The sequence below is a fragment of the Brassica rapa genome, chromosome A03 (assembly GCF_000309985.2).
Source record: "Brassica rapa cultivar Chiifu-401-42 chromosome A03, CAAS_Brap_v3.01, whole genome shotgun sequence".
In the NCBI taxonomy this organism is placed as follows: Eukaryota; Viridiplantae; Streptophyta; class Magnoliopsida; order Brassicales; family Brassicaceae; genus Brassica; species Brassica rapa.
Genome location: NC_024797.2, coordinates 29,885,444 through 29,910,097, shown reverse-complemented (window position 1 = coordinate 29,910,097; position 24,654 = coordinate 29,885,444). Strand labels below are relative to the sequence as shown.

At 34.1% G+C, this 24,654-nt stretch overlaps 4 protein-coding genes across 6 annotated transcripts; 1 reads left to right on the top strand and 3 right to left on the bottom strand.

Moving 5' to 3' along the window:
- The first annotated feature begins 1,103 nt into the window (after positions 1–1,103).
- On the top strand, positions 1,104–8,207 carry LOC103830039 (replication protein A 70 kDa DNA-binding subunit E-like). The gene is made up of 9 exons (XM_009105738.3): positions 1,104–3,214; positions 3,492–3,765; positions 3,873–3,987; positions 4,108–4,232; positions 4,309–4,390; positions 4,467–4,578; positions 4,652–4,809; positions 4,878–4,998; positions 5,089–8,207. The coding sequence occupies exons 1-9, from the start codon at positions 2,618–2,620 to the stop codon at positions 5,383–5,385; spliced, it is 1,881 nt and encodes a 626-aa protein (XP_009103986.1). The 5' UTR covers positions 1,104–2,617; the 3' UTR covers positions 5,386–8,207.
- A 503-nt stretch (positions 8,208–8,710) lies between these two features.
- Positions 8,711–10,395, bottom strand: LOC103862085 (protein POLAR LOCALIZATION DURING ASYMMETRIC DIVISION AND REDISTRIBUTION). The gene is made up of 3 exons (XM_009139790.2): positions 9,965–10,395; positions 9,302–9,639; positions 8,711–9,210 (listed from the first exon to the last, which is right to left on the bottom strand). The coding sequence occupies exons 1-3, from the start codon at positions 10,206–10,208 to the stop codon at positions 8,899–8,901; spliced, it is 894 nt and encodes a 297-aa protein (XP_009138038.1). The 5' UTR covers positions 10,209–10,395; the 3' UTR covers positions 8,711–8,898.
- A 3,440-nt stretch (positions 10,396–13,835) lies between these two features.
- Positions 13,836–15,971, bottom strand: WRKY1 (WRKY transcription factor 18-like). 2 transcript variants are annotated; one of them, XM_033286080.1, is made up of 5 exons: positions 15,345–15,971; positions 14,845–15,249; positions 14,627–14,743; positions 14,224–14,528; positions 13,836–13,968 (listed from the first exon to the last, which is right to left on the bottom strand). In XM_033286080.1, exons 1-4 carry the CDS (start codon positions 15,411–15,413, stop codon positions 14,262–14,264), a joined length of 858 nt encoding a protein of 285 aa, XP_033141971.1. In that variant the 5' UTR covers positions 15,414–15,971; the 3' UTR covers positions 13,836–13,968; positions 14,224–14,261.
- Positions 15,972–21,532: 5,561 nt separating this feature from the next.
- LOC103862083 (monogalactosyldiacylglycerol synthase 1, chloroplastic) lies at positions 21,533–24,216 on the bottom strand. Of its 2 annotated transcripts, none has more exons than XM_009139787.3 (8): positions 23,552–24,216; positions 23,144–23,316; positions 22,880–23,041; positions 22,644–22,785; positions 22,340–22,564; positions 22,197–22,259; positions 21,981–22,055; positions 21,533–21,900 (listed from the first exon to the last, which is right to left on the bottom strand). In XM_009139787.3, the coding sequence occupies exons 1-8, from the start codon at positions 24,071–24,073 to the stop codon at positions 21,664–21,666; spliced, it is 1,599 nt and encodes a 532-aa protein (XP_009138035.2). In that variant the 5' UTR covers positions 24,074–24,216; the 3' UTR covers positions 21,533–21,663. The 2 variants fall into 2 exon arrangements, with proteins under 2 accessions (XP_009138035.2, XP_018513417.1); XM_018657901.2 differs by having other exon boundaries at positions 23,144–23,329; positions 23,552–23,795.
- Between the last annotated feature and the right edge of the window lie 438 nt (positions 24,217–24,654).

Here is a 24,654-nt window from a genome sequence, read left to right as displayed (position 1 = left end):
ATTAAAAAAAACTTAAATAAAAACAAAAGTTTTAATTGGAAAGATGCTATAATTGCAAACTCGGTTGAAGGTCCGTTTCACAATTGAAAACTCGCAAAAACGCACTGGAAACTCATTTTTTTAAAAATCTCAATTTGAAAACTTAGTAAAAATTTGCGTTTTTATTTTGGAAACACTAGAAATTTTCAATTAGTTATGACTTGTTGTTATGATTTTTATTTTAGTTAAACTATTTATATATTTATTTATTTATTTATAGACGTTTTTAAAACGCTTCCAAAACAAAAAAATAATAATCAAAAATCATGTTTCCACGAAACGTTTCTGCGTATTCGTTTCTGTTTCCATTCAACCTAGGCTAAAAGTTGGAAAATGAATGAAAGACATTTTTAAACATCTAAAAGTTTAAAAGTTTGGGCCTTGATGTTGAAAATCCAAACATTTAAAAAATGCAACATGAAAAATTATGAAAAACATTCATACTAGATTAAGATCCGCGCCTTGCGCTAGATGAACATTGTATATATAAATTATTTTATATATTGTATGTTTATATATATATATATATTGGATAATGAAAAAGGCATAACTATTACGTATATAATTAAATTTGTGTAGTTGACCCAAAAAAAAATTAAATTTGTGTAAATAGGTAAATAAATTTTATTAATCCATATAATCTCTTTTTTTTTCTATTTTATATAATTAAATTTACATAGATAAGTAGTATATTTTTAATATTGAAATATTTTTAAATGATGCATTCTACTTAGTTGTATCTTTTTATAACAAAAAATTTAAATCGCTGAAAACAAATTTTTATTGTGCAATGTTTTTGAAAGTTATAGTAATTTATAATTTTTATAAACATTCAATCCAAATTTTAAATTTTAAATATTAAGTTATCAGTATTTGTTCAAAGATTTTATCAAAAAAATTGTTCAAAGCAAATTTCAAAATTAAAATTATTATGTATTTTCTATGGTATATAGTTTAATTAAAAGATATTAATATATATGAGATTTTCTACTTACATGATTTTGTAATAATTTGTATCTTGTCATAAAAAAAATCAAATCATGGATCTTAAAAATTTCAATGTGAGACTTTTTAGAAAGTTCAAAATATAACATATACGAAAAAGTCTAAAATTTTATTATATGGTTAATGTGATTATTTAGGTAATTCTGTAATTTTTATTTAAGGAAAGAATTAAAAACATTGATAATTAATTTATGGTTAGTTTAATAAAAAAAATTATTATATATTTAAATGGACAAACCTATTTCTCTAAAGATTCTAAAAATCATTATGGTGATGAGACGTGGTTACCTCAAATATTGTAATGATTCTTTTTTAATATATAAGTGATATCAACAAAATTCTTGTTATCTTAATTTCGAAGTTACAATCTCAAATCTACAAAAAAATTCTATAAAAATGAAAACTTTTCAAAAACAATAGTTTTTGTAAAAAAATATTAAAAAATACAACATATTGATAAAAAAATCTGAAAGAATCCTCATCTATCAACAAATTTTCTTATTATCATAATTTTTAAGTCACAATTCCAAATATAAAATAGTTCAATTTAAAAAAAAACTTTCCAAAAATAGCAGTTTTTGAAAAAAAATATTTTAAAAATGCAACCTATTGATGAAAAATTCTGAAAGAATACTCATCTATAAACAAAAATTCTTTATTATCATAATTATTAAGTCACAGTCCCAAATCTACAATAGTTTTCTTAAAAAATATGAACAGAATAACAAGATTTTAACTTAGAAATTAGGATAACAATATTTTTTTTTATTAATAGATCAGTATTAAAATATCATCAATATGTTGCATTTTTAAAATACTTTTTTACAAAAACTGGTGTTTTTAAAAAGAAAACTTTCCAAAAACACCAGTTTTTGTAAAAAGTATTTTAAAAATGCAACATATTGATGATATTTTAATACTCATCTATTAATAATAAAAAATCTTGTTATCTTAATTTCTAAGTCACAATACCAAATCTAAAATAGTTCTCTATAAAAATGAAAAATTTCCAAAATAAACAGGTTTTGTAAGAAATTTTTTAAAAATGCAATCTATTGATGAATTTTTTTGAAAGAATACTCATCTATCAAAAAAATGTTCTTGTTATCCTAATTTCTATGTCATAATCCAAATCTAAAATAATTCTCTATAAAAAAAACTTTCCAAAATAGCAAGTTTTGAAGAAAAAAAATTGAAAATGCAACATCAATACAATACTAAAAGGGGAATAAGGGCTCCCCTCATGCCTCCACATCCTCAGAAATAATCAGCCAATAGGAGAGCCCCGTTTGGCCACGTCGGACGCGCATCACATTTCATTTGGGCCTCGCGTCAAATGTTCGAAATCTCGGCCCGATAATGTTCGAAATCTCGGCCCGATAATGTTCGAAATCCGGAAGCCCGGATAGTCCATGACCCGGTGAAGCTTCCTGGTCGATTATCGATTCCCCTCTCTTCTCTTTTTTGATCTGCCGATCCCATTTCTCTTCGTCTTCTCCGTTCACTACGTTTCGCAGATCTTTATCGCGGACATTAAATTTACTCCCCACTCTTCTGAGTTTTAATCTCATTAATGGATCGTTATCGCTTTCTCCGTCCGCGGTTCTATATAGATCTCTTAATCTGTGTATTTTTTTTTGGATCTAGAACTGTTCTATCCTTTCAACTGCTACTTGCGATGAAGGTGTCCGGCGTTTCTGACTCAGAGAAAATGACAGGCGAGACGGCGATCCCCTCCGATTCCGTCAATCCCATCTCTCAATCCGGTGTCTCTTCCGGCGATAACGGTCCGACGAAATCTAGATGTGGAATGGCCGATTCAAAGGGTACGAGCAAATCCGGCCCTCAGTCCGGCATAACATCCGGCGTTGATAAACCGGTGAAATCCAGAGGTACGACTGCTGTAACCCAGATGCCGATCAGAACACACGGCAGGACTGGTGGTTCCTCCGGCCCCGTTATCGGGGTTAGAGGGAGACCATCTGTCTCAGCAATCGACAAGGGCAAATCAATCGTCAGCGACGACGTAGGGAAGGTTATAACCTTCAAAGACGTGAAATTCGGGCCACATCAAGACGAGATACGGTTTCGACTGATCCATTTTTGGGAAGCTTGGAACGTTCAGACGAAGGTTCTTATCGGCATCGAAATGCTTCTCATCGATGAAGAGGTACCACATCATATTTTGGCATCTAATAATTACTTTCTACCGTATTGTCTGATTACTGTTCATCGCTTTGATTGATCGACTAATGACATTATAATTGTTTCGACACAAAGTATTTTGAATCGTGAATTTATGATTATCTGTTGTCTGATTACTTTCCATCACGGGTTAAATGTTTAAAATATTTTTGGTTTCACTGATTTATTTGTTTTAGATATTTTAAACAATTTTGATTTTCACTGAACATATGTTTAACTGATAATTTTATTTTTTGCATCAGGCGAGTGTAATCCAAGGTTTCATCCCTTATGGAAGGATTGAGACCTATCTGCCTCACATGAAAGCTGGTTGTACGTACCGGCTCAACAAGTTTTACGGATCAAAGAGCAAGACAGTGTACCGGATTGCTGACTCGGATGTCACTATTAGCTTCTCATGGAACTCTGCTCTAACTGCTCTCGAGGACAGCTCAATCTGTTTCCCTGAGGATCGGATCCGTATTCATGGATTCAGGGAGTTCGATGGTGCTTCCGACTTGAAAGGTGATCTTTATGGTAAGTTACGCTTCATTAACCCGATTCACCGTACTTACCGGATAATAGTTTATTCTGAACTTGGTTTGTATCATAACATTTGATTAGTTTGATGTCTTCACTTGCAGATTATATTGGCCATATCAAGCTTGTGAATGGGAAGGTTCCCACTGACAGCATATTGCTTGATGAAGGTGAGATAGCTGTGTCTCGGCGAGTTGAGCTTCACGTCCAGACACATGAGTAAGTTATTATGTTTTTATATCTTCGTGATTGCAATTATTACCTAAAAATTATAAATTCGTAATTATTAACAAAAAACTATATTCGTAATTGTATAATACACGATTTTTGTTGTTGCAGCGATCCTGTGATGAAGTTGTACCTCTGGGACAAGGCGGCCTTTGAGTTCATTGATAAGTTTAAAGCATCTAGAGGCACTGCCCGTGTTATTTTGGTCACCACTTTAAACCCGAAACGGTTTGGAGGTTTGTGTTGCTATTGCTAAGGCATTAACTTTATTTATATAAGTTGCTACTGTGTCATTGCATTCTTTCCGTATAGGTGTTCTGTCTCTATCGGCAATGGCGTCCTCACGTGTATTTATGGATAGTGATATCCAAGAAACACTCTCCTACCTCAGCTGGTAAGGTTTAGTTTCATGTTTCCAAATGCGATTACCTTAATTCATATTGTAATGTCTGTGTTGGCGTGTTGTTCAGGTTGAACTCTAATTTGGACGTTGCCAGTAGGGTTAATGCAGAGGTGATTACCAAGCCTGAGCCAGCGACATTGGGAGAACTTTTTGCTTATATGAACCAGGCGTCCTCTAAGGTATTATATCTGCAATATTTGATACATCTACTAGGATATTAGATTTCGCATTGAATTTTGAGTATTATTTCAGGTTGCTTGGTTTGAGTGCACAGCAACTATTGATGATGTTGTGCACGGGTCTGGCTGGTACTATATAGGTTGCGGTGTGTGCCATACCAAAGCAACCAAAGGGCCCACAACGTTAATGTGTAAGAAATGCGGGAAGAGTGAGATTGTTGGTGTGGCGCAGTAAGTGGTTTATGTAAAGTTTTTACACATTCTTGAACGTAATGGTTGTTGACACTTATCTTTACTAGGTACTTGACGAGGCTCTCTGTGTATGACAACAATGATCAAGCCGTGTTTGTTGTCCTCGGTGATGCCGGTGAGGAGTTGACTGGAAAGAAAGCAAGCGAGTTGGTTGAGAAATACTATCAGGTAATTAGAAATTTGTGAGATCAATGACAATAATGTGTTATTGCAAGAGTAGTTTAAAGAATGTTCTGAATATGTCTTACTATGTGTTAGGTCAATGACAATATTGAAGGCGATCATAAGGTCCCAGTTCCTCAGGCTATGATTGATACTATTGGACAGACGCGAAAGTTCATTGTGAAGGTATCGAAACACAATCTGGACGCTAAGACTCAGACTCTGACTGTGACAAAGGTGCTCCCACCCGATGCCGCAGGACCTGAGGACAATTTAGAAGGGGATGTTGATGTAATAGGTGATGCGGAAGGAGTAGGTAATGCAGCTGAGTTTGGAAAAAGGGGTGCTGATGAGATAGAGTCTGAGGGTGTGAAGCGTGCCAAATGTGGCTAATGAAGTAGCCTTGACTTCATTTGCTTCTTCTTTTTTTTTGTGTGTTTTCCTTTTTTTTTTTTTGTTTGAGACATCCTTTTTATCTTTGGTTTCCTCTGCAACATTATACCAACCATTGGTTATTATCTCTTTTTAATAACATAAACTATTAATATTTTCTATGTTATACAATTTGATCAATGAAATGGTGTTATCTATATATATATTTACCACATAATCTGGATGATGATAAACTGATTCAGGAATTTTAGATTCCGATTTCTATTTAAGTATAGTAGAGAAGTATCTGTGTACATAATTAGCTTATCATTGTTTGGGAATAAGTTATTTTACACAAAACAAATACAATAATAAAACGATTTGTGTGAATAAGCATGGATGATTAAATGCAATAACCTGCTGTAAGTAAGCCAATAAAATTTGATATTCTTTAAAAAAATTTAAAAACGGGTTAACTGAGATTCGAACCCTGCAAGTAGAGTAGCTAATGCGGATACTACTCTACCATTGGGCTAATGTCACTCTTTGTAGATATATGCATAACTAAATACAATAACTTCTTAGATAATACAATAAAATGAATTTTTTTAAAAATAATTACAAACGGGATGACTGAGATTCGAACCCTGTATAAGAGCTAATGCGGATGCTACTCTTCCAGTAGGCCAAAGACACTCATTGCAAATATATAAATGACTAAAAGATATAACTGTTTATATGAGCTAAGAAAATGGTATGTTTTTAAGAATAAAAACGGGTTTTTTAGTGTTCGAACCCTATATAAGAGCTAATGCGGATGTTACTCTTCCAGTAGGCTACAGACACTCATTGCACATATATAAATGACTAAATTATATAACTTTTTATATAAGCTAAGGAAATGGTTTGTTGTAAAAAATAAAAACGGGTTTTTTTGAGATTCGAACCCCTATATAAGAACTAATGCGGATGCTTCTCTACCATTAGGCTAAATACACTCATTGAAATATATGCCCAAAAATAAAAATATATATTAACCGGATGAGATGAGGAAAACATATATATATGGAAACACGAGTGGTTGGATAGTACAAATCTTTATTTAAGCCAAAAATATTTGAAATTTTGACTAAAATTATAATTGCGATGGGATGGGGGTTCGAACCCTATATTTTCTGATAAGAATTTACTTTATAAATAAATATAACCTCGGTGATAAACGTCTTCATCATCTACATCTATACGTATGCTAAATCATTATAATGTAAATATGAGTATAAAAATAAAATCTATAAATATAAAATAAGCAAAAGAAATAATTGTATTCAATAACAAAAATACAATCAATATTATTCTATATATACTAATGTATAATAAAATTATTGTAAGGATTATATTTTATAAGTTAACCAGTAATATTTATTTCAAAAAAAATCTATTAAATTATTCTAATAACATGGTTAGCGTTATTTTCATATATAATAATACATATAAGATTCTAACAAACATGTATATTAATATCCTTTCTCAAAAAGAAAACATGAATCTTACACTATTAAAAGGAGAATATGAAGTCCTCTTAAGCTGTCCATGTCAGCGAAAAAATTCGCAACCAATCATTTGTCCATGTCATCATGGATGTTAAGTTGTTGGACCACGAATTTGTGCTGCGTAATAGGCCCTTTAACTTTAATGACCCATTTTTTTTGCCATCTTCTTACTCCAACATAATTTTGTTATGACGTCTACAGAAGACATTCCAGAATTCACTGTCTTCCTATCTCTTCCGTATAACGCTTGCGACGGCTATAACGACGAATTAAAGCTACTTAATTACTCCTCCAGATAAATCGGCGTCTAACTCTCAACATCCTTCCTCTTACTCAATCATAACGATGCTTCCTCAAGCCAAAAACCTATTGCTCAGATCCTCAAATCCATTCCTAGCTTTATGGTAAATCAAACGGCAGTCACCACCACCCAAATTCATTCTCCATTTTTCTTCAGTAAGGTTTCATCAGTGGAGATTCCCAGTTGCTTTTTAAGCTAATCTATTTATGGAAAGCTCACAATAATTCCAAAGGAGACATCATTCTCGGCCTTGAGATGCTGATGATTGATGAAGAGATAAGTGTCCATATTTCAATATTATGCTTCCGATTTCATACACGTCTCTGATTTTTTTCTAACAGATAGAGAATATGTTAACAAGATTCTATCCTGAAACTCAACACCTAAGAATTTTTAACGTTAAGAGATAATTTTTAAAATTAGTTAAATAAGTGATCATCTCTGAATATGTTAATGGTTCTCAATATCCTTTTATGTAGTAACTAAATACAGAATTGTTCATATTGAAATCTACTACATATTTCACATTTTTATAGCAAATAATTATTTAAAAAATAATAAATACCAAAAAATTTAATATTGAAAATAAATTATGGCTTCAAAACTTAAAGGATTGCTGAATCATTTTATTGGTTATCAAAATTTACAGATTTAAGTATTCAAAATTATTACACATTTATAAAATTATATATTTATATGAAATAAAATTTATTTACCTATACTTCAAAAAATAATTCAAAATCAATCAGACGATATATAAGAAAATATATTATATACATAAGATGATAGAATTTTTTTATTTTATTAAATGTAGAGTATTTTAAATTTAAAAAAAAATTAAACATGGTTAAGAAAAGATTAATAGAGACATTTAATATGTTAACATAAATTAATGATATTTCAAACAAAAAAATATATCAAAACAAATAAATGATATAATATTAAAAAAAACTTAAATTTTATTTAAAAAATCTAAGGTTCTAATGTTTATAGACAAACAAACCGCGCGTAGCGCGGTAAAATCTCTAGTATTAATGAAAAGTTCTTAAAGAACACTCAACTATCAACAAATATTCTTGTTATCATAATTTCTAATTCATAAACCCAAATCTAAAATAGTAACCTGCTTATTTTTAGATAAATAGCAATTTTTGTAAAAGTTATTACTTATTTTAAAAATGCAACCTATTGGAGAAATTTTTTAAAAGAATATTTATCTATCCATAAAAATTATTTTTATCTCATTTTTTAAGTCACAATCTCAAATCAACAATAGTTCTCTATATAAATGAAAATTTTCCAATCAAAGCTCATTTTAGTAATCAGAGTAGGAGTCATTGCCTGCAATAAAGATTTTTTACCAGTCAACACCACTCAAATGAGATCCCTGCAATATCCTTTTCTGTCAACCTCTATCTTCTTAATTAGGAGTGACCCAAGTTTGTAACTGTGTTGTGATAGTTTTTGTTTATTCTTCTGTGAGAGAGAACCATTATAATTTTTAAAATGCAGTGTAGAATTTATAAAGGAGCTTTGATTGGATAGAGATACATTGCAATTATACTACCTCGGATAGTGATTTTAAGTGGTATGTATGACATGTACGGAACAGAGACAGTAAGCAAACTTCACACAAACACTAAAGCTGTAACAGCAAAGCTAGACATTTTCTCTTATAGAAAATCATCTAGGTGAAACTGGACCAGAGTCTTCCGAACATGTTATGGAAGAAGATTCCGAGTTGCACCATTCTAGTCCAGCTCGAGAAGATTCAGGAACACGCTGAGCAAGCAGACGGGCTGCGTCTTTCCACCATGAAACCTCGGTTTCTTTCTCCTGTAGTCTGCGCTCAACACGACTCAGAGCAGTCTCTAGCTTTAGTAACTCATCTTGTTGCCTTGCCTCTAGTAGTTCATGCAGCTTCTTCTCAAGTTCATACGGACAGACTCCATATCTTTCATCTGTCACCATCTCTGGTACATGGTTCTCGTTGTCCTACAAACACCCAAAAAATAATAGTTTGAGTCACATCAAGAGCCTGTTCATAGCCAATATAAAAAAGATAAAAAGGTGGTTTGTGTGATACTTTAAGTTTGTGTTGCCTTTGTATCTGATCCTTTGTATGTCTATCCTCTGGTTTTGAGACCTCATGTTCAGAGTTCTCCTCTTGAAGACCACTTGTTGATGACCCTGCGAAAATGGATGAAGCCAGATCCGAAATGACTTGAGGAGAAAACTGGTTACCCCTTGTCTCTTTTGGATATGCATCATTCTTGTGCAATTCTTCTTTGGCGTTTAGAAGAAGCGTCTCCATTTGCGTTCTCAGGTTTGTCATTTTGTCTAGCTCAGTTTTACTTGCAACAACAAGATACAGCAAGAAAGAGCCTATCCCCATTTCCAAAGGTGTTTCTCTGCTTTGTGATTCTGCACAATGATAAATAAAACTTCATAAATTATGATGTAAGTTCTTAAGACAATCCTACTGCTTAATGTTATGGTTAATTAGATGAATCTAGAAGAATTGAGAAGAATATTTAAGATTCAAAGGTTAATATTTTTAATATAATATTTTATATGGTTTAGAAAATTAGGTTAGATTGTTCATAATATAAACTAATGAAGATTGTAACTTATTTTGTATGAGTAATAATACTTCATAAACATATTTGTGTAATTTACTATCATCAACTTATCATAGAACATTAAGCCATTTCAAACTGTAGGAAAGGAGAAAATACAAAGTTCTCACCAAATCTAGGAGTCTCTGGCTTCTCATCCAACGGCTTACTATCGTTGATGCGTTTAGTTGAACACCTCAAGGAAGCCAAATGGTGCCCTCCAATATTATCTTCTTCATCTTGTACCACTCTCTTTCCTTTGGAACTTCGGAGGCCAGAAAGCAACCGAGACACGACCCTCCTAGGCGTGTAACACTGGACGACTATGCAACCATCTCCCTTTCTCCTCCGCGAGTGTCGTCCATGGCCTTCCATTGATTTCAAATCATGGGTTTTGAGGTTTGAGATAGGAGAGGAGATTTAAAAAGGAAGAAGGTTTGGTGGCTGGAGGGACCGAGGTTGGGTTGACATTGATAATGGTGGGAACAGGGAACGATGAACAGATGGGGAAAGGAAATAAATGAGAATCACGAGAGTTGCAGAGATGATAGAGAAATAAGGAGGGAAACTTTGATTATTTGTTATTTGAATGTTTGTTAATTAGGAATCTTCTCCAACCATTTGAAAATTATTTCAAATGAATTTAAACTATTTCAAAGAACATACTTCTACAGATTTCAATGCGTTATATAAAACGATTTAAAAACAAACACTACAAGAAAACACAAGTTTTACGAGGGCAATTTTCCTCGTGACTTCGTCGTAAAAGCAGTGTTACGAGAAATTAGCGAGGAAACCTATTTCGTCGTTATACGTTTGTCGTAACGCATATATCCTCGCTAATTCGTCGTAACGTAGCGAGGAAATAATTTCGTCGTAAAAGCGAAGAAGAATATTTCGTCGTAAAGACCACGTAAAGCTTCCACGTAAGGACGTCGCTAAATTTCCTCGTAAATACCTCGAAAGCCATTCCTCGTTAAAGCCACGTAAATAACTCGAAAGTAAATACTCGTAAAGTAAACGTAAATACCTTGATAGCTTTCCTCGTAAAGACCACGTGAATTTTCCACGTCATTTCCTTGTAAACATTTCCTCGTAAAAACCTCGTTAAGCTTCCACGTAAAAAAGTCGCAAAATAGCTATGAATTTACTTCGTTTCGTTATTTTACAGAAATAAAAAAAAATTATAATTAAAAAAATAATTTAAATTATTAAAATTATTAATAAAATTAAAATTCTAAAAAAATCAAAACCAAAATATTTTATATATAAATAAGTTTTAAATTTATAATACAAGAACCGAAATTAAAAAGAACTAAGGGTCGTTAATCGCCCGGTAGAATTCATCACTCCTCGCCGTTACATCCGCCTCGGCATGTGAGTCGTCGGTTGGTGACTACCCGGCTCACCGAACATCTCTCTGTAATGGGCAGTAAGTCTACCTTTTCGAACCTGAGAAAAAAATTTAATTTTTTAAATTTCCGTCAACAGTATATTTTCCAACATTATCCACCTAATCAACACTAAATAACATAAGATCCGTAAACTTATCTAAATTCCCTATACTAACCACCTAATCTACCTAAACTAACCAAATTAGAGAGGAATTAGAGAGGCTTGCCATTGCAATGAAACAGGGAGGAAGTGGAGAGGAAGTAGAGAGGAAAGAAAGAGTGAGCGCTCGGGGTGTATATATAAGATTACATTCTGTCGCAAATTCCTCGTAATTTTACGACGAATTACAGAGGCCCGTGTTTTTTTTTACGACGAAACAGCGAGAGATTACAAAGGCCTGCGTTTTATTATACGAGGAAGTTACGAGGAATTACAAAGGTCCGTGTTTTTTAGGTACGAGGACGTTACGACGATTTTGCTTACGTGGAATTACCGAGGAAAGCTTCCCTATAAATATACCCGTAACTCTCCTTCTCAACCCACACCCAAACTCCCAAATCACACCCTATCTAACTTCATACTCTCAAATCAAATCTTATTCAAATTATAAAAATTTGAGAAAAAGGAAGAGAAGAAGATATTAGAATTTATGTTGGTGAGACTTAAGTAATATAATTGCTGGAAGTCTTGCCACATGTAAATCCAGTATATTTTTTTTTTCTTTTTTTTTTTCTAATTTTTACGGTACGAGGTGTTTACGACGATTTTGGTTACGAGGTGTTTACGACGATTCTGTCTTACGTGGAATTAAAGTGGGCCGCGTTCATCATTTACTTTACGTGGTATTTACGACGAATCTCTCCTACGTGGTATTTACGACGAATTCGTCGTAAGTTCGACGTTAACATACGAGGAATTAACGAGTATTCCGTTTAAATCCCTAAAATCCAAAACCCCAAACCCCAAACCCCATATTCCTTATCTTCTACTTCATATATTTCAAACCCTATCTTTATTTTCATTCCAAACCACAATTCCTTATTTTCATTCACTCAGAGAGTCTTACGTGGAATTAGCGTGCCCCGCTTTCTTTATTTTTTTTAATTTCGTCATAAACTCCTCGTGGCCTTACGACAACCTTACGACGATTTTGGCTTGCGTGGAATTAGCGTGCCCCGCTTTCTTTATTTTTTTTAATTTCGTCGTAAACTCCTCGTGGCCTTACGACAACCTTACGACGATTTTAACTTGTGTGGAATTAGCGTGCCTCGCTTTCTTTATTTTTTTTTAATTTCGTCGTAAACTCCCCGTGGCCTTACGACAACCTTACGACGATTTTGGCTTACGAGGAATTAACGAGTATTACGTTTAAATCCCTAAAATCTGAAACCCCAAACCCCATCTTCCTTATCTTCTACTTCATATATTCCAAACCCCAAACCCATCTACCCTTGAACCTCAATCTATTCTTTCACCTCAAACCTTATTTATAATATATTCCAAACCCCAAACCACAAGTCCTTATTCATAATTAAAATAAACTTTCACATTACCTTATTCATAAATCAAACTCCCACATTATCTTATTCATAAAACAAACTACATAAAATCAAATACATCAATCGGATACATCAACATTCTCGTCATCACTAGAAACATCGTCATTTTTATTAAACTCGTCTTCAACAGCTTCGTCTGTGGCATCGTCGGTAAGATCTTCGTACTCGTGATTATGTGGATCAATGAGAAGGATGTCATCAATTTCTTGTTCAGGTTCCTCGACTTCATTTATCTGTTCTTCTTTCAATGGTGGTTCTTCTCCACTGATTTCCTAGAGGTGTAACTTTGATCACAGCTAACCAATTTATACCCGAATCTCTCATTCGAGGGTATGGAAGGAAGCTAACTTGGTCTGCTTGTGAAGCTAAGATGAATGGTTCGAATTTGTTGTACCTTCGTCCACTGTTGACATCAACTACACCGAATTTGTTAGACCGAACACCTCTGTTGACGACGGGATCGAACCATTCACATTTGAAGAGGACGCATTTCAGTTTCAATATCCCTGGAAATTCGACTTCAATAATCTCCGTCAAGATCCCGTAGAAATCTATTTCCCCTTTCACACATATTCCATAGTTACTGGTCGCCCGCTGTCTACCATACTCATATGTGTGAAAAATATAGCCTCGTGTGAAATTACGACGAAAATTAATTGGATGGCCAAAAAAACGTGAGCTACCTACCAAGTTGGTGGATTCAAAATTTCCTCGTTAAGTACACTAAAGTATTTCGTCGTAAAGAACTCGCGAAGTTTACCTGGTATTTACGAGGAAATAGTGTTTCCTCGTAAAAGCCACGTCAATTGACATCGTCTTTACGACGAAATTGTTTTGTCGTTACCTTACGACGAAATAACGATGCTTCTCTTTTTCCACGTACTTTCCTTGCAAAATCAACGTACTTTTACGAGGATTATTTTTCTTCGTTAATTATCCTCGTTAAACTTACGTTTTCTTGTAGTGAAATAATAAGCAGACCAAATTTTTACAAATTGTTTTTGTGATAACATTGTCTAAGCCATTTAAAAACTAATAGACATTAAAATTCTCTTGAATGTTCATGATTTATAATTTGCTTATAGTTTTTTATATACAATTTAGTTTCCATCTTTTTCTCCCAATTAAAAGTTATATTTTAAAAAGGAAAAAAAAAAGAAACGCCATTCATTTTTCTAAGGGCATCTCCATCTCTACTCCATTTTTTCCTCTAAAATGAAGTAAAAGTGAATATGGAGTAAAGAGTGCTCCAACCCAACTTCATATCTCACTCCATAATGAAATTTACTCTATAAATGGAGTAGTCTATTTTTTGTTTGTTCATCACTCCATTATGGAGTAAGAAATGGAGTAGGGTTGGAGCAATTTTACTCCATTTTCACTTTTACTCCATTTTAGAGGAAAAAATGGAGTTTTACATTGGAGATGCTCTAAGTATGAGAAACCAAAACAAAAGCATTCACTGAAACTAGCTTCATGTTCTAGACTGCTCCATCAACCTCCCTGATATAGCAGCCGCAAGAGCAGCTGTGAACTTTGAGTCTTTCGTTAACGAAGACGCCATTTGCTGAACCAGAACCTCTTGCATCGTTCCCTGACCACTATGAACCAGATCCAAAGTCACAGTGCTTGATCCAACTTGGCTTGTAACATCCCCTTCAGAACCGTTTGGACCTAAGTGGTTATGCGTCCCTTCGTATGTAGCTACTAGTATGGATGGATCCTCTGCGCTGCGTTGCACCTGATCAACATCAACACAAGCCACATAAGATCATTAGTTTCTGAATAAGCAGAGATGAACATTTATAATTGAAAACCAACTAAATGTTTGTAAATTACCTTCTTTTTAACTGGACAAGACGGCGCAAACGAACATCTAAAGTAAGCTCTAGGCGAGGGGTTATCTCTTGTAACCTTTTGTCCGTATTTCCTCCATTGATACCCATCTTTTACTGTCTGCAAAGTAATACAACACTCTGTTTAATTAATTCTTATGCCTCCATAACAAACATAGACAATAATATCGAATATTGCAAAAATTCAGACAAAACACTTACCAAGCTTGTGTCGGAAGAATCAGAAGGCACGTAGACTGTTGAAACATTTGCTTTATTGAAGCTATCAGTAACTGGTCTTTTGCATGAAAGAAGCTGATGATGATCTTCGTTGCTGGAGCTGTTCTCAGTTTTTCCACCACTGAGTCCATTACCAAATCCTAATAACTCATAGGAATCTTGTTTTCTTCTCTTTGTCGGTTGCTCGATCTGATCCATTTCAGGGCTTTTTCGACTCTGAAGCTTCTCCAAATGGTGATGTAGTGCGTAGTAGTTTTCCCAGACTGCTGCTAACATCTCTGTTAGTTTCTTGTTCTCTGAGTTGACTCGGTTTAGCTCCTCTCTTAACTCACTTGCGTTCTGTTTCCTTTCCAAATCAGAAGAAGTCGAAACCTTGACCTCCTCCTTCTGAAAATGTGAAAAACATGATTAGTTACAACAGTCCCAGGAGCCAATTTAAAAAAAAAAGATGTTACGAAGGATATAGATCATGCTTAACTCACCGGAAGTTTTGCGGGGAAATTATGATCGAAAGGGTTGGTGTTGAGGTCAAGAAAGGAAGAACAGTCCATTACAAAAAGTATTTTACTAATGTTTTAAAGACACAAACCAAGTCTGGATTTGCTTTCTTTGGTCGTAAGTTGGTGGTCCGAGTGAATGAGTAATGGTTTCTTTATATATACAAAACTGGAAAGACTGATGTGTGCATATTAACATTAAGAAAATAAATTAGTAAATAAAAGTTTTCGGAAAGTCGTTGGCAAAGTGATGCTAAATCTAAAAAGCTGTCTTCGATAAAGTCCGAAGACATTAAAGACTTTGGTGATGGGGTTACAGTGATTGGCTAGATCAATGAGTTTATATAAAAACAAACAAGTAAAGAAGAATCAACAATAGCTGCGGCAGTGTCCCATGCGCCAGAAGAAAGTTTTGGACGTCATTCATAACTTTCAATATGGTCGGATTCGTGTTTCCTTTTAATTATTCTTTTCAGTTTGGTGAAATTTATTTTAAAGATATAGTAGTATAACAGTTACGAACTTTCCCTTGACTCGCTTGACCTACTGACTCTTGGTTCGGAGGTCGGCAATTCTTTTTCTATTATTTCCTTCGTTTATTAATAATATAAACGAATAAGAAACTTTTTCGTAAGTTGTATGTGTTATTGCAATAGTTGTTGAGATAATATTTAAACTCTAGCATTTAATAAATAATCCACTAATTAAATGATTGAGTACAACACTTAATGAATACACTTAATTCATGAGTCGATTCATCTTCGGACTATTTCAAATAATAAAAGATGTCTGATTTGTATGTTGGAAGATCGATGGTTGAGGGATGATTGAAGATGATTGAATCTTTTGGAAATGGCTAGTCCGGAAGCGATTTGGCTAACCGTGAAGAAGGCTCTGTCTGAGTTTCTTTCTTCATCGGCTTTAGTTCCGCTGACGGCGGAAGTCCGTCGCCTCTCCGTTGCAGTGCCGGTGAAAGATGGCTGACTCTCGCCTTGACACGTGTCTCAGGATGCTGGGCGTTTGTACACGCGGTGGGCAAGCTGTCAGTTCCTTCCTCATCCGGTTTTCGTTTTAGGCTTTAGGCCCAGAGCGGTTTGTACAGTCTTGCCCGTTTGTTGGGCCTGTTATCTCATGTTTTGTTTTTGGAATGGGCTTAGTTGAGCTTTTTGCTTTTAATAAAATATCAGTGGAAAAAAAAAAAGAATACACGACAATAACCTACGTTACACGGAAGCTTCATCGGATGTCCGCTTCCCGCTTCGGAACCGGAATCGGAATCGGAATCTTGTGGAAGCTTGCGGAATCTCGCTTCCAAAACGTTTCTAAAATATTCTCTTTAAAAACTTGTTGGAAGCTTACGATTCCGTTTTGGAATCACGCTTCCGTTTTTTAAAAAAAAATGCAATGTATATCAATAAAATATAAAACCATAGTTTTAATCTATATAAAATGAAAAAATCAATAGTAATGAATATTGAGTTATTAATATACAAATATTAAAAATAATACTATAAATTATCTTTATGCATTGAGATTTTTTATTAATGATATAGCAAATATTAAAATATATTGTGTCAATTATTTATGAAGTATTAAAACTAATTAATATAATATTTTTTGTAAACTTCATTTATGTGTATTTTTACAGTTTTAATATAAAATCATTTCAAAATTTTTTTAAATGAATGAATGCTTTATTTTAAATTTAAATCATATAATTTTTAGTCCTAATTTTTTTTAAAAATTAATATTATATATATAGATATACGCTTCCAACACGTATCCGCTTCCTAATATTTTAAAAAATCTCGCTTCTGCGCTTCCTTACGCTTCCGCTTCCACGTATCCGCTTCCGTTTCCATGTAACATAGACAATAACTGTATATATTAGTACAGATATTTTTTTGGAACATATATTTAATATAGATATATTTATGATATTATAACGTTCATCTTTGAACCCTCTCTTAATTTGATTCCTTTTCAGAGAAAGGCATTTGTTTATCGATGGGAAGATGTATAGTAGGACTCGATATTTTATCCGTTAAATTTGATCCGATTCATATTTGTTTTGATTGATCCAAAAATTCTGGATATCCGTAAATTTTTGAATCAAAGCAAATACTTAATCCAAAATATCTGTTAAAATCGAAACAAATCATAAATATTAAAATTTTGAAAAGCAGATATCCGTTCCAATCTAGCAATATATAAATACATGTATATTTTGATTATATTTAAAGTTTTAAATGTATAAAATTATATAATTATTATTTTAATATATGATTTGACAAATTATATTCACATTATTACTTATATAAAAGTATCATATAAAAAAAGAGAAAAAAAATTATGATAATTATAACTTTTTCTTAAATTTTGTGTTATTATAGTTGTTAACTAAATTTAAACTTTTTACCAAATATGTAGATTCACTATTTCTTTTAATTTTTATTTTATATACCATGCAAAAAAAGTTTACAAAACAAATTTGTATCAAATTTTTAAGATTATTTGTATTAATCTAAACGAATAAGATATCCGTAAGTATTCGTAAATATCCGTAAATATCTATTTATTTTTTAGATATCTATTTTTTGGATATTTATATTTTTCTAAAGCAAAATAAAATGAAAATTAGATATCCGTAATATACAAAGTAAATCGCAAATATTTTTTTTAAAATTCAGATATCCCATCCGTGTAGAGCTCTAATGTATTGTGAGATTTAACCAAATTTTTTTGATTTAATCTTAAAAATTTTAAAAATATATAAATATATCAGTCGACAATAATAAAAAATTTGGTGGAGGAGAATACAAAAACGTGGAAATTTTGGTGGAGAAAAAGACAAAGAGGCAGGACCCACACGGGGAAAGGGTGACAAATCTTGACCGGACTCGACCGCGACTTCCAACTTGAGTGAGGCTTTATGGTGTGAACAAGTTGCCACCTTGGGCGGCTCCGACAGGATCGACACCGACCTGTTTTTTTTTTGCTCAAAAGTGAATAGTTTAGTGTCATTTTAATTCAACTATTCCGTTTCTTTCAGCACACAATGAATCAATGGTACAAAAAAATTACTAACCACTATTCAGTGCAGATTCTGAAAGATTTGGTTGTTCCATAAAATTATTCAACCTTTTAAATATGCATGAGTTTTTATTTATGGCCTGTAGGCTGTAGCTTGACAAAGATGGAATCATAGAAATTATTATTAAAAAAATCGTCTTGGGATATTTTTTTCTTTATCGTAGAACTAATTTTAAAACGTAACTGGTTTTTTGATTCCAAACAAAACGTAACTGGTTTCAAATAAGTTTGTTTTTATTTTCCTTCGATCGTAGAATTACTTTCATTTTGAATTGGTCATGTAACCAACAAAGATATTGGTCAGGCTTACCGCTTAACCATCCATTTATGATAATATTGTTGATGAAGAAAATAGTTTGGGCTCAAGGAAAAGTTAGTTAAATAAGTCTTCATGGACGGAAAAGGATCAGATAGTACTTGTGGTTTATTGGTCCTGAATGGATTAATGAGACCTCACAGGCTCACATTATAAAGACCATTCTAAGTCGTCCGTCTAAAACCCTCTCTCTCGGATATAATTCTACATGACGACGTCAACGTGATGGCGTCACGAATCTGCGCCCATTAGCATGATGCAATAACCTTTTATTTTACTGAAATTTGGTGATGCAATAACCTTTAAGATTATATCTTTTGTTTAGCTCTTCACATCTGACTATTCAAAAGCTATCAGAAGCATCATCATTTTCTTTCTTCAAATTTGATTTAAACTCGTACTTATCTGCAATAACTTTTTTTTTTGATCAATCTGCAATAACTTTATCTAACAATTGTGCTCATGTTGCTTATGGCAATGGAAAAAGGCAGTGGCCTCAGGCCCCATTTTTCATCAAAATTTAAAGACCCCTATTTTTCAAAATACATTAGTTTATATGTGTTCTATGATTTATAAATATTTTCCTCTTTGAGTTTATGTCAATGTTTGCATCATTTATTCGTTTTTATACTTTAAATTTAATTTCACATTAGAATTTTACTACACATTGTAGATATAATAGGGTGTAAATTATAGTAAATTTATATGTATATTAAAATATTTCTAATGTAGTTTTTAGAAAACAGAAAATGATATATTGATTGATAAATATATATAGTGCTAGGAAACAATCGTCCTTTGTCGTTCACATGGATGCGGAGTTACCGATTTGGTTTACAGAGTCAACATGAGTCTGTAAATTCTTTGCTGTCAAAAAAAAAAAAAAAAAAAAAAAGATTGATAAATTTTTGTTGTAATAATATCTTCTCAAACAACAAAAAATTGCAACATAACTTAGAAAAATGAACTGTATTTATATTTTTCAATCATTTTTCTTTTTTTTTTAATTAATTTTTTTCTTTTCATAAACTGCCTTAGGCCCCAAAAAGCCTGAGCACGGGGTCGGCACACTGCACTTATGAGAGTATAGTGCACGAATGCTTAAAATAATTATAGAATTATTGGAAATAGAGATCACTAGGACCATACAAGAAGATGCTAACAAGCAAATTGATTGACTCGGAAAATTTAACAACGTAACAAATCATCATATATGAATTATAGAGTTATAGGAAAAAGAGATCACCATGACCACAGAAAAGATGCTAACAAGCAATTGATTGACTCGAAAATTTTCACAACGTAACAAACCATCATATATGAATATAGTATGCATAGAAATATATTACATACTATCTTTTTTTTTGAGCAACCTTACATACTATCTTTAAGAAAGACTTGAGTTGATGAAGAGTCAATTCTAACTAAAGGTTAAACGTAATATCTAATGCACGTGTCTCTTCTGAATGGTAGTGATGCGTCCATGATTCGCCAGCCTCGTACGTAAGTAACCCCTACGTCATCCTTTGTGCATCACGCATGCACACGCCTTTTCCTTAGTCTTCCTTTTTTCATCTAAAATTTAAATTGACCTGGAGTGGAATTGTTGAAAAGTTAGGTTTTGTAAAAATTGTGGTCTCTCTGAGATCAACTTCAAAGTTCGAACCCCTCTTAAGACATTATGAGATTAAATTTTCCCGTAGTTTTAAGGGGAAACAAACATACAAGTACTAATAGGTCACAATCTTACGAGCAAAACCCAATCTCAAGAACCAGACCGAACAAATAACAAACCGAAACAACTTTTCCTTTGGTGTTAGTTTTTTTTTCCTAGAAATTTTAATTTTATTAAAATTTCCCGAAATAAGCATTCTTACGGTTACAAAGCAGACAAGGATTCAAGTAAAAGTTGGTACAATCATTGGATTAATAGCTCTAGGTCATCGGACACACAACCAAGTTGTGGGCGCAACTCCGGATCCTTTCCTCATTACCAATAATCCGGTAAGGGATATGAATCCCACTCTACTCCTCAATGAAGTAACCGTAGACTCTGGAGCTCGGATATGAGTAGACACGTACCTGATAAATCTAGAAGAAAACACCAAGCGGATCCTCCGAACACAACACATGACAGTCGATAAAAAGACCTCCATAACCTTTACGAATAGGGACGGTAGAGACCTCACCGGAAAACACAGAAGCTGGAGAAAACCTTTGGTGTTAGTTTCTCAAACCAAACTAAATTACTGGGACTCTGAGACACTTACAAGACTTGAAAAACCATGAGAAGAGAGACCAAATGACAAGAGAGACGTGTAAGCTTCCATCTATATTTTTTAGACTTTTTGACAGCCTCTAGTCCTCTCAGTGTTATGTCTCTTTTGTCTCCTAAACCTAACCCTATAATGTACATTACAACATCTTCTGCCACTACTCTTCTTGCCTTAACCTTAACATATTAATTAATTCACATATAATTGAGAAAGATGTTTAGTACAACATCTCTGCTACTAAACCAGAGAAGTAAGAGACGTTGATAACAGGTTTCACCTGATGAAGATGAAGCGCTTAGATAGAGAGGGGCTCACTCAATAAACCTCAGTGAACGGCCGATACAGTAATGAGAAGAAGGTTGAAACTAGGCATGCGGGTAGGGTTACTATGGTTAGTTCGTTTTGCACGAAATTTGGTTTATTTAAGTTCCGTTAACACGGTTAGTTCGGTTTGCACTTTTGAACATTATATCAATGAGTTTCATAAGTGATTAATCAGCCTTAAGTATTTGCATTAGTTAAGGGCAACAAAAAATATTATGGTATGGTATCGTTACACTCTTGTCTATAACCAAAATAAGATATTGTTTGAATGAATAGAGTTACTACAATATATATGTTACGCAGTGCAAGAGAGCTGAGGAAGACGGTTCCTCTGTCGAACAAGCTCGTGCATGTCTTGCACAATCTTGAACACCGCTTCTGGTCTAGCCAGCCTCAACGCATTCTGCGACATTATCTCCAACTGTCTCGACCGCGGTTCAAACCATTCCGCTACAATCTTCGATATCTCTACTGGTGATTTTGAGAATTCCCCACATCCGTTCTCCACCACGTACGGCACATTCCCTGCCTCCTGCTCTCACATTCATAACCACAAAGTTCAAAAACCTGAAGTGAATATGAAATGGGATGTTTTTAAAAGTTGAAACTTACTTGACCAGCGATGTAACCATTTAAGATTATCGGTAGCCCTCTTATCATAGCTTCAGCTATAGTGCCTGGACCAGCCTGCACAAGAGAAAGCCACCACCACCATAAATAAGAAATAGTTAGTCTAACGTCACTTGTTGTGGTTGAGTACACAACGTTGAAACTAAATCAACTATCGACACCTTATATAGTTCCAGGGTTTGGTTATGTTTGGGTTACCTTTGTTATGATGCAGTCACATGCACCCATGCATTCCTCCATCTTTGTTATAAACCCCTTAACCTGTGACAGAGAAGAAAACCATTCAGTGACTTGCATTGAATTGAATGCCTAAGAATGTTGATTTTGTTTTTAAGGGCAACCTGGACTGGTATTTTCCAATCTAAGGAGCTTAATCTGGTTTGCAGTTTCTTGTTCCGTCCACATATTATAAGAACCTGACCAACTGCTTCACCAAGACTCTCGTCATACAAAGCATCTCCAAGAGCTCTTGCTGTTGCCTCTATAGGACCCATTCCTTCTCCTCCTCCCATTAACAAAACGGCTGGAAGATTCTCATCCATCCCTAGTTCCCTTCTCAAATCAACCTGTGGTTTATCAAATAGATACCATTGAACTTGGATATGTTTGAAACAGCCAAGACAAAAGATTTTTCTAAAAACCAACCTTTGGACGAACTGGTTTCACAAAGGAAGGTCGAACAGGAAGGCCATAGACTTTGATTTGCGATGTCTTAAGTCCGGCCTTTTGTGCCCTTTTCACCACTTCTGTTGATGGGCAATAACATCTTGTCACAAGCTTATGAAACCTAAACATCAAAGACAAGGATCAAGTAAACTTTATTTCTTACAAAAGTGAAATAGAATCTCTAAAGCATGAACGATTTGACTTATAAAACTAACCATGTGGGATGGCAAGTACTCAAGTCTGTAATAACAGTAGTGAAGACGATTTTATCAAGCAACCCCTTTGATCTAAGGACACGAAGTGGGACGTGTTGCATCAATGGATGAACACTGATTATAATGTCTGGTTGATATTTCATCAACCCTTGTGCAATTTCCCTGTATGTTTAAAGACAAAGTTATCAAATAGACGTTACGATAATGCAAAATCATCTAGTTGAAGGAGTGAGTAACCAAAGCATATAGACGTTAAAGCCTCACCTGGCGATAAAAGTTGAAGTTGCTGCAAAATTTGACTGGTGAATAACGCGTGGAGCCGTACCATAGTAAGTCATTTTCCAAAGAGTTCCGTGTTTCACCAGAAAATTATAGCTCCTGGGGAGCTGGTTGAATGGCCAGGGCGTGTGATCTGTCCACAAATCCGTAATAAACACCTGCGCAAACACTCTTAAATGTACTGAACTAAATCAATAAACAATCCACATAATATAACGCACAAGACACTAATCTAATCCAAAGACAATTTCACTCTCTTCAGCTGAGACACTCTAAAGCAAATGTCAAATTCATAAAGTGATATTCTTACACGATGCAAACAATAAAGTCATCTTCGTTACACGACCCAAGCAAGCATCTTATTACAAGATACAAACTGAAAAAGACACGAACCTGGTACTCATCCCCAAACTCTTGATTAAAAGCGGCTTTAATAGCTTCAGCAGAAGCTCTGTGACCACCACCAGTATCACTCATCAAAATCAAAACTTTCTTGGGCCCATCAGCTTCCACACCACTCAACGGCAAACCCTCCTCCCCCAAAACCCCATCAGTCTCATTCACCCCAACCCCACTCTCATCTCTCGAAACCCCAACGGAGGCGAAGCTCTCGGGAACAACCTTATCGCAGTGAAACCTAATAAAGCTATTGAATTCACTTATAAACCTACGCAGGCTCGAGCCTGCACTGCTCTTAGCGTTCAAGCTCAGGGAAGCTAGGGCCTTTCGCGTCGTTCTCCGGGCGGGTAAAGTCCTTGAGCCGTTGAAGAACAAGGCATTGGAGGTTGAGAGAGAAAACCCATCTGGATTCGAAGAAGGAGACCGGTTTAGGGAGGCAAAACCGGTGAGACGAGTGAAGAAACCAGAGGCGGAGGATGCTGATTCATGGGTTGTTGCCGTTGAAGGGTTTTGCATAGTTGATAGATTAGAGAGAGAGATTGCAGAGATGGAAAGATAGGATTTTTATGGAGTCTTTTGTTCTTTTTGTACATACAAACAAAGGACTCTGTTTTTTTTTTTTTGGGCTAAACCGAAGCTTATCCGAATATTCTATTGGCAAATTCTACCCAGCATTCAAGTGACCAATCAGCTAATTTTATGCCAAATGTAAATATCGTGATCGTTTCACATTTAAATAATGATATTTTCTTTACCATAAAATGGACGGTCGCCGTAATGGCAAAGAGTTTCGCCGTCTGATCAAAGAACAAGGAAAGGCACTCATCGTGTGAAAGCTAAAAGGTGGGCGACGCATGCCTTTCACATGCACTAGGGATTAACCCGGGCTACGCCCGGGATTTTTATTTTTTCTAATTTAAGTTGTTAAATTATTTATATTTAGGCTATGATATATATTTATATAAATGTTAAAGTGCATATCATAATTAAAATTTATTTTTAAATTTTAAAACGTTAAATTAACATATTTTTTACTATTTAAATATTTTTTTTGTAATTTTATTGGCTATCTAGTTATCATATTTAGCAAAACTATC

Bases quoted from the DNA above. Each gene is read 5' to 3' on its own strand.
- LOC103862083 (XM_009139787.3), bottom strand. From the start codon at position 24,073: ATGCAAAACCCTTCAACGGCAACAACCCATGAATCAGCATCCTCCGCC. The intron at 23,317-23,551 runs GTTCGTGTCTTT...GTGTTTGCGCAG, and splicing joins AGTTTGGGGATGAGTACCAG to GTGTTTATTACGGATTTGTG. The intron at 22,260-22,339 runs GTTGCCCTTAAA...TCTCTGTCACAG, and splicing joins ATTGGAAAATACCAGTCCAG to GTTAAGGGGTTTATAACAAA.
- LOC103830039 (XM_009105738.3), top strand. From the start codon at position 2,618: ATGGATCGTTATCGCTTTCTCCGTCCGCGGTTCTATATAGATCTCTTA. The intron at 4,233-4,308 runs GTTTGTGTTGCT...CTTTCCGTATAG, and splicing joins AAACCCGAAACGGTTTGGAG to GTGTTCTGTCTCTATCGGCA. The intron at 4,810-4,877 runs GTAAGTGGTTTA...TATCTTTACTAG, and splicing joins GAGATTGTTGGTGTGGCGCA to GTACTTGACGAGGCTCTCTG.
- LOC103862085 (XM_009139790.2), bottom strand. From the start codon at position 10,208: ATGGAAGGCCATGGACGACACTCGCGGAGGAGAAAGGGAGATGGTTGC. The intron at 9,640-9,964 runs GTGAGAACTTTG...ATCATTGTGCAG, and splicing joins GCCAGAGACTCCTAGATTTG to AATCACAAAGCAGAGAAACA. The intron at 9,211-9,301 runs GTATCACACAAA...GGGTGTTTGTAG, and splicing joins AAAGGCAACACAAACTTAAA to GACAACGAGAACCATGTACC.
- WRKY1 (XM_033286080.1), bottom strand. From the start codon at position 15,413: ATGGACTGTTCTTCCTTTCTTGACCTCAACACCAACCCTTTCGATCAT. The intron at 14,744-14,844 runs GTAAGTGTTTTG...ATTACTTTGCAG, and splicing joins ATTCTTCCGACACAAGCTTG to ACAGTAAAAGATGGGTATCA. The intron at 14,529-14,626 runs GTAATTTACAAA...GATGTTGATCAG, and splicing joins CTTGTCCAGTTAAAAAGAAG to GTGCAACGCAGCGCAGAGGA.